Source organism: Balaenoptera borealis (genome assembly GCF_965194805.1).
Source record: "Balaenoptera borealis genome assembly, chromosome: 2".
Lineage (NCBI taxonomy): Eukaryota > Metazoa > Chordata > Mammalia > Artiodactyla > Balaenopteridae > Balaenoptera > Balaenoptera borealis.
This window is the reverse complement of record NC_138867.1, coordinates 176668882-176685432: the sequence shown is the minus strand read 5'-3', so window position 1 is coordinate 176685432 and position 16551 is coordinate 176668882. Positions and strand designations below refer to the sequence as shown.

The 16551-nt window shown below is 56.8% G+C and overlaps 1 protein-coding gene across 4 annotated transcripts; it reads right to left on the bottom strand.

Moving 5' to 3' along the window:
* Positions 1-92: 92 nt before the first annotated feature.
* ADGRE5 (adhesion G protein-coupled receptor E5) lies at positions 93-15843 on the bottom strand. 4 transcript variants are annotated; one of them, XM_082380069.1, is made up of 21 exons: positions 15769-15843; positions 15444-15638; positions 11916-11966; positions 11579-11698; positions 10873-11028; positions 7637-7768; positions 6932-7078; positions 6323-6472; positions 6189-6235; positions 5982-6059; positions 4555-4732; positions 4364-4471; positions 3920-4143; positions 3152-3331; positions 2144-2335; positions 1653-1879; positions 1461-1527; positions 1232-1323; positions 978-1146; positions 786-890; positions 93-701 (listed from the first exon to the last, which is right to left on the bottom strand). In XM_082380069.1, exons 2-21 carry the CDS (start codon positions 15481-15483, stop codon positions 672-674), a joined length of 2493 nt encoding a protein of 830 aa, XP_082236195.1. In that variant the 5' UTR covers positions 15484-15638; positions 15769-15843; the 3' UTR covers positions 93-671. The 4 variants fall into 4 exon arrangements, with proteins under 4 accessions (XP_082236195.1, XP_082236198.1, XP_082236196.1 ...); XM_082380072.1 differs by lacking the exon at positions 15769-15843 and adding an exon at positions 13038-13103 and having other exon boundaries at positions 15444-15694; XM_082380070.1 differs by lacking the exons at positions 6932-7078; positions 15769-15843 and having other exon boundaries at positions 15444-15694.
* Positions 15844-16551: the final 708 nt, after the last annotated feature.

The window sequence follows — 16551 nt, the reverse complement described above, 5'->3', positions numbered from 1 at the left end:
CTGGCTCCCACCATGTCTGTTTCTGTCTGTCTCGGCATTTCGTGGACACCATGGGCCTGGTCTCCGAGTCCTTAGCCAGGAAGAAATGCCACTTTCTATGTCAATGTGATATTTAATTTTAAGTGTCAACACTGGAAGGTTTATACAGATACAAAACATTACACAATATCCACAGCCTTCACATCAGTGAGAACCCTCTGCCCTGGGGGCAGATGGGCCTCTGTACCATGAGCCTTCGGCCCTGCCCTCCTCCCACTCCTGACCTCAGTCTTAGCTTAACCGGTGCTGAGTCCCAGCACCCTGGCCTCTTGTTCTGTAGCAAAGACAGATGAGGGGGGAGGGCCAGGCTGGGCACAGGAGCCCTGAGTCTGTCTGGGCCTTGTGTACCAGGGCAAGGGGCTGCAGTCCTGGGCCAGCTTCTGCCCCTACCCTGGGTCCTGGCTGGGGTGGAGCTGAGAGGCAGCCAGAAGCAGGCCCAGTAGGTCCGACTCTCCACCCTTGCTGGGTATTCTGGAGTTCGGTGCCAGATGGCAGGTGTCACCCTTCTCTCCATGGTGCGTATGGGGACCAAGGCAGGAGGGAGCAGAGCAGTGGGAGAGGAGAGGAGGTCTTCAGCATGTGCAGAAGCTGCTGAGGCCACGGGAGCCGCTGGCCCGGCCAGAACCGCGCCTTCACATGCCAGACTCTGAGGGCCTGAGGGCCTGGAGAGAAAGGAGCCCCGTGAGAACTGATCCCAGGCCCAGCTGCTTTATGGCCTGCACCCCCGCTCCAGGCTCAACCCTTACCTGAGTCTGACTGTGGCTGGAGCCAGACCCAGAGGTGGATGTGGCGAACTCGGAGTACTTGTTCCTGGTGACCATGCAGGCCCACCTCCGGTACTCTTCCCTCACCTGTGGGGCACAGGGCGCCAGGTCAGGGGAGGAGGGGGCCCCCGGACTAGGGTCCCAGCCCCGCCCGCAGCCCTGCCTGCAGCCCACCTTCTTGTTGAGGAGGCAGTACAGCACAAAGAGGAAGAGGCCTTGCAGGCAGTTGAGGATGCTGAAGGTGTAGCACAGCACCCAGCTACTGTGGTCGAAGAGGAACAGGCCGAAGACCCAGGTGCAGCCCAACACAAAGAGCTGGGCGATGGCGGTGACAGTCAGCACCCTGTGGGGAGGTGGGCAGTTGCCGCGTAGGGTCCTCACCTCACACACCCACTCCTGCCAGGCCCCCTCCCTGCCCCTGCTCTCACCTGGCCTTCTTTAGTTTCTTTATGTCTGGGTTGATTTCAGAAAACTTCTGAGTGAGCTTCCAGACAGTAATCACGAAGATGACAGCATTGCACTGGGTGGGGAGCACAGAATTCGGATTAGGGGGTGTCCTTGGAACTCACAGGGAGAAAGCCGGGGTGGCCGGCTCTGTGGAACCAAGCACCTCAGGTTTCCACAGGTGTGGGGTGGGGTGGGGAGCGAGGCAGTTACCGAAACGATGAAGGTCACAGGTCCCAGGAAGCTCCAGAGGAAGCCGTTGGCGTGGTCCAACCAGCAGCTGGGCGAGAAGGGAGGGGTCTGGTCAGCACCCAGGAAACCCAGAGGGGAGCCAGAGGGGAGCAGGGGCACTGTGTTTGGGTGCAGCCTCCACGCCCTGGCCCTCTCCCACCACCTCGCACTCACTATTGGGGGCGGCCGTAGCCCTGGATCTTGATGGCTGCCGAGACGGCCACGATGAACAGCGGCACGCCGTAGCCGATCAGGCACAGCCAGCGCTTTCTCAGGCCTTGGCCTTGGAACACGCGCACCACGAGGAAGTAGAGCTCCACGCCCTCGAGGCTCATCCAGCAGAAGGCGGCCAGGAAGCAGTAGTGCAGCAGCCCGGCCACCAGGCGGCAGCGCAGCCCAACCTGCGGGGCGGGGGCGGGGCGGGGGCGGGGCGGAGGGACAGAGGGGCGGGTGACGTCAGCGGTGGGCGGGCCCGAGGCCGGATGGCAGGCGGAGTCAGGGCGTGGACGTGCGAGGTTAAAGCGGGCGAATGGGCGGGGCCCTGGGCTTCCCGGGCCCGACCACCGGACCCAGCTGGGAGTGGGCGGGGCTATTCCACTCCAGGCCTTCGCAGGTAGGTCTAGCGCTCAGGCGAGAGTGGGGCCTTCCACGGGGCGGGGCCTCACCTGGCCGCCTTCGTTCTCGATGCCCACCAGGAAGATGGTAGAGCCCACGAAGAGGCAGATGCAGAGGTGCAGGTGCACCGTGGTGCGCGAGCCCTGGATCGGCCGCACCAGCAGGAAGGTGAGAATGCACAGCAGCAGGCAGACCAGCGACAGAGCCAGTCCCACCTTGGTGATCAGGGCCAGCTTCCAGTCCTGGATGCAGGACGGGGTGGGCGGGACTCGATTAGCACTCTGAGGCCCTCCTGCCCTCCTTGTGGGCCCCACCACCAACACGCACCTGGGACCTGGCCTGTAGGACTCTGATGAGGTGGCGCATCTCCCCCCCACCTCCTCTGCCATCAACATCTGAGTAAACCTGCCGTGTCTCATCCTAAATACCGCCACCCCCACCCCCATGGGTGCAGCAGGGATCCCTAGTTCTTCCGGATGGGCTTCCCCACTACACACCCAGACAGCTCTCCTGAGAAGGTCCCCAGTGAGGCCTCAATGGCTGCAACCCTCTTTCCCAACACTGATGAGCCCACCTCTCTGACCCTCATCTCTTGCCCCTCCTACACCTGGCCACAACTATGAGCTCCTCAAAACCCACATTTTTGTCCTTCCTGGGCCTTGGGCCTGGACCACCAGCCTCCCCTACTCTGCCTGGCCCATTCCAGGTATTCACATGGCCCAGCGTATCTATGGATCCCTCTGAGGCCACATACAGAAAGTGGTGCTCCCTCAGGAACTTTTAGGGATATTTAACAACTTGTTAGGGGTGAGCGGTCAGAGGGGCACTGGCCAGAGCAGAGCCTGCAGTGCCAGGCCACTCTGTTTAGTTGCTGGGTCATGTGGAGGCCTGGGGGGGGGGGGTCCCAGGGAAGGGGCTGGGAGGTGTGGTGTAGGGCCACCTGCGCTGTGCAACCATATAGAACCAGGTGGACCGTATCCCCAAGAACCAGCTGCCTGTCTCACCGAAGCCAACCGTGCCACCTGTGGGTTTTTGAGGATGGCCCCTGGTCTGCTCACCTCCACATCGTAGTGGGCCATGAGGATGGCAAAGCTGCTCAGGTGATTGCATTGGCAGGTGGTGCTGCCATTCCCGCTGCCCAGCGTCTGGCAGCCCGAGGTGGCCCAGTACCCTCTCCTGTTGCTGTCACTCTTCCAGAAGGCACAGATCAGCTCCTGCCGTGTCCCGGGCATCTCCCACTGTGAGCAGGTAGGGGCGGTGGTAGAGGTTAGCCTGGAACCAACTCTTGGGTGCTGGGCTTGGGTTGAACCCAAAGAGGGCTGTTTTTCATTTGGCATTTGTCTACTGAGCACCTACTGTGTGTGTCAGGCCAGGGGACACGGGAGTAAACAGGGCAGACACAAGTCCCTGTCCTTCTGGGGCTGACATACTAGTGGGGGAGACAGACAGAAAATAATAAACCTAATAAATATTCAATAAGTAAACTAGACAGTGTTAGAAGGTGCTGAGTGCAAAAGAAAGAAAGAAAAGGACAAAGAGGAAAGGTGGGGCGTGATTACAGATTGTAATTTAAAATAAGCAGGTCAGGGAAGGCCTAGAAAAGAAGGTGACATTTGAACAAAGACTGGAGACAGGTAAAGGACTGAGTCATGTGGAGGAAAGGTGTCCCAGGCAGCAGGCACAGCAAGTGCAAAGGCCCTGAGATACCTGTAAGGAAGGAGCAGAGTGGGTGGAGGTGGGGAAACAAATGCTGCAGAGGGACCACGGTGACCTTGGCCATGGGGTGAGCAGTAGGGCTGATCCCCCCTCCCCACCCAAGGACTCACAGGGTGGGAGAAGGCGAAGGTGACCTTGGAGTTGAGTTTATCTGTGTTCGTGTTGCTCAGAAAGACCAAGTTGACGGCTGAAAGAAGCCTGAGCTGGGCGCCGCGGACGGGACTTTCGTAGATCTCTTCCAGCTCGGTTTGCTTCTCCGAGTCCAGGTCCAAAGAGGCGTTGGCCAGCAATTTCTGCATGTTTGGGCTGGAGAGGATTCCTACCACGGTGGGGCCTGGGGGACAGACACGCTGGCTATCTTCTGCTCTGCTTCCTTCTGTGCCCCATCTTCCCTCCAAAGATGTCTAATTCAGGCTCACCAGTCCACTGTGATGCCTGGCGTCCCTCCCCATGGGTCAGTTTTCAGTTGCTGCATATTCTGAATCTCACCCCTAGCCCTATCCCAGCTTCTCCATCCCTCTCCCTCAGGTGCCCACTCCAGATCCTGCCATTACCGGACTGCTCGGCTCCAGCTGCCACGGCCCAGTCCAGCAGCATCCGTGCATGGCTCTGGCCCACGGTGATGTTTCCACTCCCCTGCTCCTGGACCATCAGGGACAGCTCTGAGGGGAGAGGGGGCAGTGATCAGGGGCTCTGGGTGTATGAAAGGGGCCCGGGGCTGCGGCGGGGCAGGACAGGGTCTCACCTGTGTCCCCAGGCGAATGGTAGATGAAGGAGCCTCCAGACATGGCTTTGGCCAGGGTCCTCAGGATTTGTTCGAGGCCTGAGAACAGGTAGGTGGCTGTGTGGTGCCTGGAAGACAGGTCCAAGGCCTCCAGGTCCCCTGGGGTTTTCAACAGGTCATCCACTGACATGATGAGGTACTGTGGGTGTTGGGTGACAGCTGCTGGGTCATTGCACCACAGGGGCTGCCTGAAGGACCCTGATCTCACCTCCCCTCACCCCGCCCCAACAACTGGGGTACACACTGGAGAACCACCTGGGTTGCCTGGGGGGACAGACACAGGGGAATCTTCAAGACACTGCAGTAGCCAGAAGACAAGTAAGGGGACTGAGTATATGCCTGTGTGCACGTATTATAACAACAACAGCACTTAACATTTATCAGGCACGGGCTTTATGTCAGGCCCTTTTCTAAGTCTGCACTGCCCCAGAACAGTTGCCATGAGCCACAGGTGTCGCTTGAAATATGGCTCCACATTGAAATGGTAATAATTTGAATCTACTGGGCTATATGCAATTTTCACATTAATTTCACTTGTTTACTTTTAAATTTATTCTTCACTTTTCTATTTTAAAAGTGTAGTTACTGGAAAATTTTAAATGACACAAGGGGCTCACATGTTTCTCTCTCTCTCTTTTTTTTAATATTTATTTATTTATTTTGGCTGCGCCGGGTCTTGGTTGCAGCACGTGGGATCTTTGTGCGGCATGCGGCATCTTTAGTTGGGGCATGAAGACTCTTACTAGTTGCGTCATGCATGCGGGATCTGGTTCCCCGACCAGGGAACCCAGGCCCCCTGCATTGGGAGTGTGGAGTCCTACCCACTGGACCACCAGGGAAGTTCCTCACATATTTCTCTTTTTAAAAGTTATTATTATTATTTTTTAGGGGCTCAATATTTCTACCAGGCTAAGGACATATGCCAAAACTTACGTATACTGCTTATACTGTGTGCCAGACACTATTCTTTGAGCCTTACTTCTATTAGTTCATTTAAACCTTTTCACCAACTGTATGAAGCAGGCACCATTTATGAAGTGAGGAGACTGAGGCCCAGAGAGGGGGAGTCACTTGCCTGAGGTCACACAGCAGGAAGTGGCAGCGGGTAGGATGGGGTGTATTTGAACCTTGAGGCCTGGCTCCAGAGGTGAAATTCTCAACTGCTTCATTCTATTGCCATTATATCCCTCTCAAATGTGTGTGTGTGTATGTGTGTGTGTACCTTTTGGAGTGCGTATGTATGTCTGTGTTTGTACAATGTATATATATGGTGTGTGTATATTGTGCATACAGACACAGAGGCCCCTGCTTGGGCATCTCCACTCACACGGAAGCATCCTCCAGCCACCCCACACTGTCCTGGGGTTCCCCCCAGGGCCTGCCCTTACCTGGATGGTTTCCTGGGTCAAGGCTGACTTGAAGTCTATGCTCATTTTCTGGACTCTTTCAAAGAAGCCAGAGAGACTCTGGAGAGAGGGAACAGAAGGGGGGTCAGAGAACCTCATCCTGGATGGGGGAGCTTGGGGAAAACGGGCGGACAGAGTGAGCTGGGTGGAGGGATTTCCTGCCTCCTGCTCCCTGCTGGGGCCACTCACCTGGCTCTTGATTTCAGGGGGTGCGGTCCAGGTGGGGAAGGAGATCTCTGCAGGGGACAGGACAGCAGTTCATTAGGTGTGAGAGTGTCTGTGCTTGTTGTAGGAGGGGTCTGGGGTCAGGTCAGGACAGGTACCTTCGCAGGAGATGGCGTCCACTTGCTTATCCTGGAATCCGGGTTTGGGCACCCAGCCTTGGCGGCAGTGACACGTGTATGAACCCACGGTGTTGACGCAGATGGTGGAGTTGTGACACTGATGCTGCCCGGAGCTGCACTCATCCGTATCTGGGGACACGAAGAAGGGGGTCTGGCTCTGTCCCAGCCCTGATGAGGCCCCTCTTTTTCCCATATTAGTGCCCCCTCCCACCTCCCGGAGGTGATGCCGCCTGGTGACTGCACATCCTCGAACGGTGGACGCTGAGGTTATTTATGGGAAGTGTGCAGAGTTCTGACACATTAGCAGGTGAGCCCCCTACAGATAGGCAGGTTGTGAAGATACTGAAGTATCTTCGTCTCAGTTAGTAATTAGCTGCTGCCTGGAGTTCCTGGGAGCTTTTCTCTTGGCACCCCAGCTCCTTCTCCAGGGCCCCCAGATGTTTTGACATTTAGCCTCAAAGGAATTAATGCCTGGCACAGCAGGGCTCCCCCAGCATTCTTTCTGTTGGGTTTGTGTGGGTGCCACTGAATATGTGATCAGATGTTTTGAGTGTGGGTCTCCAAGAACATAGCATCTGAGCTCTGAACCTTCGCAGACGGTGTTGTTTGGGCCGCTGGCGGCCCCAGGAATTGGCTTCCAGCCTGGACGGCAGTGGCACTGATAGGTGCCCACAAGGTTGAAGCAGTGGCTGGAGCTGTGGCATGGGTTTCTCCCCGAGGTACATTCATTCACATCTGAGGACAAAGCCAGAGGGTCAGGCGGCCCCCACTTCCACTTCTCACTGTACCCGCTTATCACTGCCCAGCACCAAGGACCCCACTGTGATTGCACGTGCCATCACCTGGTGACCTTCAACTTCACCCTCAAAGCACCTTAGGGTAGCCTCCCTGCAAGATGGGCGTGGCAGGGGCCCCACTCTATAGGCGGTAAAACCAGGAGGGAGACTGAGTCATGGGGTTTGGAAGTCCAGCCCTGGACTGGGGTTCCCCTTCTGGGAACAGGAAGTGACAGCTTCCTCTGCTCGAATGTGACAGATGAGGAAGGGGCGAGGTCTGGGGGATGTTCACGGGGGCAGGGAACTCCACAAGGGAACCCCAGGCCCAGAAGGCTCTGCCGCCTCCCTGGCCTGTGGTGGGACCTTTCGGGGAGGCGAATCCTTGGGCAGGGCCCCGGCAGGCCCTTGGCATTGCAGGAACCTGAGGTTCTTCTCCCTCCTCCTCAGGCTCCAGGAACCGCCTCGACTCCTTCTCCAGCTCCAGGCCATCCTCACACTGTCTTCCCAGGGCCTCTACCTGTGCACAGTCTCGGGTCCTCCAGGTTGAGCTCCAAGCCGGGTGGGCACTGACAGGTGTAGCTGCCCTGGGTGTTGATGCAGATGCTGCGGCCTTTACAGATTTTGGGTTTCTGCTGACATTCATCCACATCTGCAAGGGGAAGGAGAGGATGATGGATGCCTGCAGCTGTGGACAGCCTTCTGGGCTGGGAGGTTGGCCACATTTCCTGGCCTAGAAGCATCCAGAAGGGCCCGCTCTCTCTTCCCCGGTGAGTGGGTCTTTTCTAATTCACATGGAGGCATCCTATAGGTGAGCATGGCGGCCCAGATGTTCTGTTGTCCAGATGGGGCCAGGAGTGACCCAAGTCCTCCCCTGTCTGCTGGCTCTGGCTCTCTCAGCCTCCCTGGGAAGCTCCCAGCTGTGGTGGGTGCCTTCCTGGGAACTGAGTGCAGGAGAGATGCTGTGTTCCCTGAGCAGGGAGGCCCCATCTTGGCTCCCGGTGATGGACTCTGTCCTGACTCCCCCAGAGTGAGTGCTGCCAGCTGAGTTCTCCTTGGATCCTGGTGACCCTGGCGGGACAGCACTCTCCTATCCACGCTCACTCTGAGACTCCAGCCGCATGGAGATGGACCACGACCCACCCCTGAGCCACGTCCCTCACGGACGAGGCTTTGGGGCAGTGGCACAGAAAATGAGGGTGATGCCGGAAAGGCCAGGGCCACCTGGGCAGTGGGCACCAGGCTGTGCTGGACAGTGGGGCTGATGTCTGACCAGGCAGCCTTGGGCCTGTGAAGGTGCCTTTTTCTGATTCCCACGAAGGCATCACCTAGATTGGCAGGAAGTGGTGAGAATCCACATCTGAGCAAGGCGTGTGCAGTGGGCAATGGCTGAGTGGCTGGAGCAGGGAGCAGGTGCTCATGCATGAAGGGTGGCAGGTGTTTCTGTCATCTCGGCCCTTGGCCTCTCACCAGGGACGTAGACCCGTGGACCCTGCTGAGTGGGGCTCAGCCTCCCATCTTCTGTCCCCAAGTGGTCTGGGTCATCGTGGGGCCTGGGTTGATCTCTTCAGTAGAGCGTCAGGCCAGGGGCAATGGTCCCTGATGACAACCTCTCTTGTCATCTGGTCCAGATGGGAGCCTCTTTGTTCATCTGATTCTTCCAGCGTGTTGGGGGCTCGATGTCACCCTGCCCACCCCTGACACAACGTTCTCCCAGGCCCCAGTCATCAGAGCTGCCTCAGGTCCGTGAACTGGAATTACTGGGGAGGGTCAGGGTGGAGCCTTGTGTGGGGAAATAGACGGAAGCTGAGCGGCTGAGAATTGGTGTCAGGGTGCCAGGAAGCATCTTTTCCAGGCAGGTTTCTGAGCCAGGGCAGGGCTGGCCAGGGACGGTGGGCCTGTCCTTGAATCTCCCTCCTCCCGCATTTCTGGACAGGGTCCCAGGGTCCACCATGGCCCAGGGGGTCTGAGAGGGCCCCAGCGGGGCAGGTCTCCTCCCAGCAGTCACTAACAGCGGCGAAGAGGGCAGATATTGTGCTGGAACACACGGTGCTGTGACCTCACTGAGTATCTTGAATGCCAGCCCCTCTTTTGTTTCATGCAAATAAGATGCCAGGTGGCCGGGGGGATGTTCCAAACATCTGGAAGTGACCCTCTGCAAAGGGTTCTGAGCCTTGGGGTTCAGAGAGGGTTGGGAGATGAGGTAGGTGCACAGGACGGCCCTCTGACGCCTGGAGAAAGTGGGATGAGGAACCCAGGGAGCAGCCTGTGTCTCCTGCCCATAGCAGACCCCACGGCCAGGACATGCGTGGACACATCCTCAGGTGCGACAAAGGTTGGAATGCTGAGGAAGGGGTGCACAGACAGTCCAGCTGAGCCAGTCACAGAGCTAGGTCTTCAGGCAGCAAGCTCTGGTCCAAACCAGCAGGCTGCTCTCTCGCAGTCACGCTCCTTGAGGTCCGTAGAGGTCCCTCTCACACCTCACTCTTGTTCATCCGTGTCTCTGCAGGGGCTCACAACAGTGGGTGGGTGGCACCCCCAGTCAAGGCACACTGAGTGGGCTCCATGACCACCATGTGCAGTTGTGCAGGTTGCTGACTGCACAAGGGTGTCCAGCCAAGGAGGCAAGTGGGAGAGGAAAACCAGCTCACTCTCCATTCCCTAAACACACCGTATTCACCTGGAGATGAGGGACATTTTTCCAATTCACATGAAGGCTCTAGCCAGGCCACATGTTTCAAGCATAGCGTACCCCCACAGAGGCCCCTGTGGACCAGCAGCACCTCCACATAGATGCAGGTCCTCTCTTCCCTCCCACCAGGGAGGCTCTGCCGCCCTCCCTCTGCAGGGCAGGAGGGAAGGCGCTGGGACCAAGGTAGCAGCAGGGTGGGCCTATGGACCCTACTCAGAGTCCTCTGGACCCTGGGCTCAGCCTCCTCCTCACCTCCCACCTTCCCCTCCCCATCCTCAGTATTCGTGTCTAACCCCCTCTCTGGACCCCTCTCTGGAGTCGTGGCTCCTGTCTGTCCACTGCTGGCCCCATCTGCCCCTTTCCCTGCCTGCCTGACCCCTCTGGAAAGGGGGCAAAACCTGGTGATGTGTGGAGACCAGGCTCCTCCTGGGTCCCTGGTAAGGTGATGGACTGGGACAGCTGCTCCTGAGCACGCACCGTGGGGCACGAACCACAGGGATGCCCATCCTGGAGAGGGTGCATTAACTCATAATCATTATAATTTAAAAACCCAAGAGCCGTCACTGTTTTGTGTTTTGTGATCTCCTATACCTTCCTGGCAATTCTATGAGGTAATAAGCACCACTGGTCACCCCCTTTTTACAGATGGGTAAATTGAGGCACAGAGAGGGGAAGTAGCTTGCCCAAAATCACACAGTTACTAAAAGGCAAAGCTACTTTTGTTTTTATCTGTAAAAGATAGAGACTCTAAAAAAAAACCAAAAACATACACTCACAATAGTATTATCACATCTCACATGTTAACAGTGATTTCTGAATAAGTATCCTGGCCAGTGTCACACACACAGCTATCAGGTGGCAAAGCCAGGATTTGGGTCCCTGGCTCATGCCGCCCTGCCTCTCTGTGCAGGTGGGAAAGGCACAGGTACAACTTTCCCAACTCAGACCTGGGTGCTACACCTGTAACCAAAGCCCTGACCCCTGGATGCTACAGGAATGACTCAGTATTTGGGTGACCCCAAACCTCCTGGATGGAGAGGTGGAAGATGCAGGGTCATTCTTACCTCGACACGTGTTCTCACTCTCATTCTTGAACGTTGTTGCCCCAGAAATAAGCTCATATCCTGGGCTGCACATGCAGTGGTAGCCCCCTTCCGTGTTCTCGCAGTCTGCTAATTTTCCACAGGACACTGTCAAGGGTGGTCCGCACTCGTTGATGTCTGGAACACAGCAGGGCAAAGGGTCACCTCCCAAAGGCGTGAGTTTGGTCAGGGCAGAGATCCCCATCCCCTACCTGGCTCCCCAGCACTGGTCCTGATGGTTAATCAGTGTCTTTTTAGAAAGAATTAGACTCTCAGGCAATACTGCTGAGGCTGGGCTGCGGCTGGAGCAAGCCATTCCTGAAGCTTGTCTATCAGCTCTGCTCTTCTTGGCCCTCTGGCTGGCACCTCAGATTGGGACACAGTGGGAACTGCTTAAGTGGGGGGTGGGTGGAAGCTCTGCATCCCCCTCCTCAGTCCTGAAAGGGCAAACTGAGGCACAGATTCCAGACTCCTGGAGACACAGCTCCTCTCTCTCCAGGAAGCCATGTTTATTCATGTCTCATCTCTCCATCTCTCTCATAGCTTTTCCTTTCTCTTTTTTCTGTCCTTGATGATGGTCCTGAGGAGAAAGGCTGAAGCCCCCAACCAACACCCATGTCCCCCCACAGGCATTGGACTGTACCCCACAATCTCTGCATGTCCCTCCATCACCCCCAAGCCTCTGTACCATCACAGCTCTCCAAGAAGTTGGTGAAGATCTCCCCAGATGAAGAACTGAATCCCGGAGTGCAGCGGCAGGCGGTGCCATTGACACATGAGGAGTTCAGAGGGCACCACGGAGCACAGTCTGTGGGGATGGAGACCTTGGTCAGAACGTGAGGGCTGAGTCAGGGGCTGGGGAGGGGGGCAGGATCATCTCCATAAGAGGGTGTGCTGGGGAGGCATGACCCTGGCCTTCCCCCTGCAACAGGCCTCTCTCCTGTTTGGGCTGAGGGGGTGGGTGAGGGTCTAGGGCCCCTTCCCCAGGCTCCGGCTGTGGACTGAGTTGCTCCCAGCAGACTCACCCCTGGTGTTCTGGGATCCAGCTTCCGACAGAGTCAGCAAGACACACAGCACTGGAACAGAGAAGGGGAGGGTCAAGGGGGTCACCAGAGCAGGGAAGGGCAGATGCAATGCTAAGAGAGAAGCAACTGTGGAAAGGGGTCTGTTGGCCCGTCCCAGGCTTGGGCTCTGTCCATTGCTCAAGGAGAGAGTGAGTATGTGGCACCTCCCAGAGACTGGACACCCATGGCCAGAGGGTCTGCCACCTGCCACCTGGAGGTGGGTTTCAGAAACTGAGGGATGGAGAAGGGGCCCAAGCACCGAGGGGGTCCTGGCTCCCGCGGACCTGTGGGCTCTGTGGGCAGCAGTTCAGTAAACAGACTGGAGCCTGGCAGCCGCAGTTCAAATTCTGGACTGTGGTCAGGTTACCTCATCTCTCAGAGCCCCAGCTTCCCCTTCTGTAGAATGGGGATGGTGACGGGACCCATTTCCTAGAGTAGTGTGAGAAGTAAGCCTGCGAATATCACCTGGTGTGTCAAAGCGTTTACTGTCATCAACGTTTCTTTTCTTTTTTAAAAAAAAATTATATGGGATTATAGTTGATTTACAACGTTGTGTTAACTTCAGGTGTACAGCAAAGTGATTCAGTTATACATATACATATATTCATTCTTTTTTTTTTTTTTTTTTTTGCCACACCGCGAGGAATGTGCAATCTTAGTCCCCCGACCAGGGATCGAACCCGTGCCACCTGAAGTGGAAGCTCAGAATCTTAACCACTGGACCGCCCGGGAAGTCCCACATGTATTCATTCTTTTTCAGATTCTTTTCTCATAGAGGTTATCACAGAATATTGAGTAGAGTTCCCCGTGCAACGTTTCTCTATGTAAGAATGAGGGGGTTGGAGGAAAAGGACTGGGTGTTTTCTCAGATCCTCCCCACCCCCGAATCTAAGATCTTCCAGCCCGCACACCCGTCCTCGGGGACACAGGTGCATGCACACCACGCCCACAACATCTGTCAGCCCTCATGGCTGTCTTGAGACCCAGTGGTGACATTTCACCCCAGCCTCCCCTGTGCACAGGAAGATGTTGTGGGCTCACGTTGGGGGCGGTGCTGGACGAGCACCTCCGCCCCGGCTGTACCTGCTGCTCAGGGGCACCCCACTCTCGAGGCCTCCTCAAGTCATCAGGGGCTTCAGAGGTGGGAATCTCCTCACGGTTCACCAGAGAGAGACAGACAAGAAGACAGAGATGGAGAGAAAACAGAGATGAGAGAGAGGGAGAAAGAGGGAGACAGAGACAGAGAGATGAGGAGAGACAGATGGAGAGAAACAGAAGTTAAGACAGTGATAGAGAGAGAGGGACAGAGAAAACAGGACACTCAGAGAGAGACAGAAATGGCAGAGATTGGACAGAGAGACACAGATATGGAGATTGAGAGAGAGATAGAGAAAAACAATTAGAAAGGGGGTGGGATGGAAACAGAGGGAAAGGGAGCGAGGCGGGGAGGGCAGCTCAGCAGCAGGCGGGGGCATGGGGAGGGCTTGGGGGAGGCGTCCAGTCCCTGCCCACGTGGGAATGCCAGGGAGGCAACGCAGACCCCAGCAATCCAGGGAGACCCAAAAGGGGCGGTGGGCGGAGGGATGGGGGCCGGGAGGAAGGGCAGGCATGAGTCACTTCCTGGGCCAAGGGAAGGGATGACTCATAGCTCGTTGCCTTTGGAGGGAGCTCCCAGGAGAATTCTGGGGTCCATCATCATGAGAAAAGCTTGCGGAGCTGTCAAGGGTGCAGGCTGGAGGGTCCCCTGACCACTCAGCCCCTAGGTCCAAACTTGATACCCCTCAGGCTGGCGGTGGGCAAGAGTCCCTCCCACAAGCACTCCCAGCCAAGGTAAACTGAGGCTGGAATGTCCTTCCCCTCCCTCGTGTGAGGATTTCTCTCGTCCTCCTCTCCGGTCACCAGGCGTGGCTAGTTTCCCCCTCGGCTGGGGCTCAGTTCCTCTTTGCAGGACACACCACAAAATAACCTTCCCTGGTAGGATGGGACCTGGGCTGATTTGTCCCCAGCTCCCAAAGTCCCCAGTAGCAACTTTCACGTTCACAACTGCCCTGTTTGTGTCCATTCTGCAGATGGACAGACTGAGGCTTGGAGCCCAGAAAAAGATTCAGGAAGAATCTGGTGAACAAAGGAGCTTGGAAAAGGTGGAATTGATGGGGTCAAGGTCCCCAGATGCTGCAGGGGGATGGGACAGTTGTTTTGTGCCCTGTGACCTCTGCCCCGGCTGGGCTGGGCACTGCTCCCCCACCACGGAGGCTCTTGGGCCAGGACTTCTCCATCTGGGTCCTTGGAAGTCGCCCAAACAGGAGCTGGGAGTGGAGCGGCTGGTCATCTGCTCCCAGTCCCATCTGGTTTGCATTCCCGCTGCCGAGCCCTGAGCCGTAAGATTCCTGGGGTGGGGACGGGGCAGTCATCCTCTCCTTGCTCCTCCTGCTAAGGACCCCCCAGTCTACCCCCCAGACCAGCCAGTGAAATAATAATAATAATAATAATAATAATAAATACCGTTTACTTAATACTTAATTCTGCAAGCCAGGAATAGTTTGCATACAAACTCAGTTAACCTTTAACACAGCCCTGTAAAGTGAAGACCAGTCTTGCCCCATTTTACAGATGTGGAAAGTGAGACTCAGGGGCTGCGAGATCTGGTTCCAGTGACACACTGCCCCCCATCAGGTGTGCCCCACACAGATTCCAGTTTCTTGCTTCCCAGTCTGGGAGCCACTGGACTCACGCCTGCCATCCCGGGCCAGCACGGGGAAGCCCGCCCCTGTGGCCCGGGGAAGCTCTGGTTGGTACCCCAAATGCCATTTCTTCATTCTCTTTGTTGCTTGGTTGCTCTGGCAACCAACTGTCCCCGATAACCGGTAGAGCCACCCTGGGTGGGGCGGGAAGGGAGGCCCTGGGGAAGTCGCAGCAAAAGTCAAGTTCAAACCCTCCACCGGCAAAGTCCTTTCCACCCGCAGCTGAGTCCAAGCTGGGCCTGGGGGAGCCAGAATGAGGGTCTCTGGGGCTGCCCCTTGCCACTGAGACAGTGGGGGACAGGTTGGGGGTAAGCCCTCAGTGGGGAGGTCCCACCCCCAACCCCCCAGCCCTCCAGGCCCCCAGCACTCCCCTATGCCCGGCTGTCTTCAGGAGTCCCAGCACTCGCTTTTTGCCCCTCTCCTTCCCCAAACCTGTTTCCCTGCTTTGGAAGCAGCCCCCAGAGTGGCTCCAGTAGAGAGCTCAGAGATTTCTCTGGGAGAGGGGGCAGGCTCTTAGAGCGCCCTGAGGGATCCTGCCACGGCTTGGGGGTTGTGGGCACTACCAGCCCCTCTCCCCATGTGCCCTCAGCGCCCGCCTGACCATGTGGCTTCCTCCGAGGCTGGCCCCAGAGCTGCCAACCGTACTTCGCGTTTCTCCCCGGGGAAAAGGGGGCCGGAGCTCCACATGGTGCTGTCAGGGGCTCCCTTGCTGCCTGCTCCCAACCCCACGGGGCCCCCAAATTCTCACCGTGAAAGACGAATGAGGCAATGCCGTGGGGGCCTCCCATGGTCTAAGCTGCCCGCAGGGGAAGCAGAAGATAGGGCAGGGCTTCTCTGTGTCTCCAGGCTGGGCAGCTGTGCAGGCTTCCCCAAGGCCCGCCAGCCCTTTATAAAGGCGGGGGCAGCCACTGGCCCAGGGCCCTCCCTGGAACTGGCAGGGCAGCTGAAAGCCAACAGGAAAGTGCAGTGAAAACACAGACCCAGGGGCGCTTTGTGTGCACGCGCGCGCGCGCACACACACACACGCACACACGCACACACACACACACTCGGAAGTGGCATAGTGGTACAACCTGCCCGTTGAGTGTCTGAACTCTCTGGCCCCTGTGTACTCGGGTTGGCTGATCCCAGGGGCAAGGAGGAAGTCTTGCCTTGTCTGGCATTTAGGCTGGGGAGGAGCCACGTCCGAAATGATAGCTCAGGGCACCCACGTTGGGGGACCACCCTGTGCTCGCTGCCTCGTCGGGCTGAGTCTCCAGGGCCGGCCTCTGAGCTAACAGGACCCTCCTCCTCTGTTTTCCAGTTGAAGAAACTGAGGCACAGAGAGGCCAGAGTCCAAAGAAGAGCTGGGGGAGGGACACAAAGGGGCCCTCATGGATGCCAGGCTGATGCCAAGAAGAGAGACTGCGGGACCTCGGGGCCACCATGCTCCTGGAGCTGGCCTTTCTGGGTCAGCGTCTCACCTGGTAGGAAACTTATATTTTGGGCATTCCTGGGCACTGCACAGAGTGCAATAGAGAAACACATGATAAGAGAGATGTTTTCCTTTTCAAATAAGTCATATGACTGGTTTATCTTGAGCCTCTGATCATTTTTTTAAAAAACACTATTATTTAGAAAGCACTTCATCTGAGCCAGACCTGATTTGCCTAGAGTTATCTCTTTATCTATTTTAACTCACTTACTCCTCGAAATACCTTCGAGGCAGGTGTTGCTATGATTCCCATTTTGCAGAAGGGGAAAACTGAGGTACAGGTAACAAGTGGCTAAGCAGAGATCCACAGGTAGGCAGCTCAGTCCCCAGGTCCCTGCAATGAGCCCAAGGTCCAGGAGAAAGTCTCTGTTGGGTGCTAACA

What these genes read in the sequence shown, in the direction of transcription:
- ADGRE5 (XM_082380069.1), bottom strand. Translation starts at nt 15,483, where the DNA reads ATGGGAGGCCCCCACGGCATTGCCTCATTCGTCTTTCACG. An exon ending in GGACGCCATCTCCTGCGAAG is followed by an intron (nt 6,236 to 6,322) that starts GTACCTGTCCTG and finishes TGTCCCCTGCAG; the next exon opens with AGATCTCCTTCCCCACCTGG. An exon ending in AGCTGGAGCCGAGCAGTCCG is followed by an intron (nt 4,144 to 4,363) that starts GTAATGGCAGGA and finishes TCTGTCCCCCAG; the next exon opens with GCCCCACCGTGGTAGGAATC.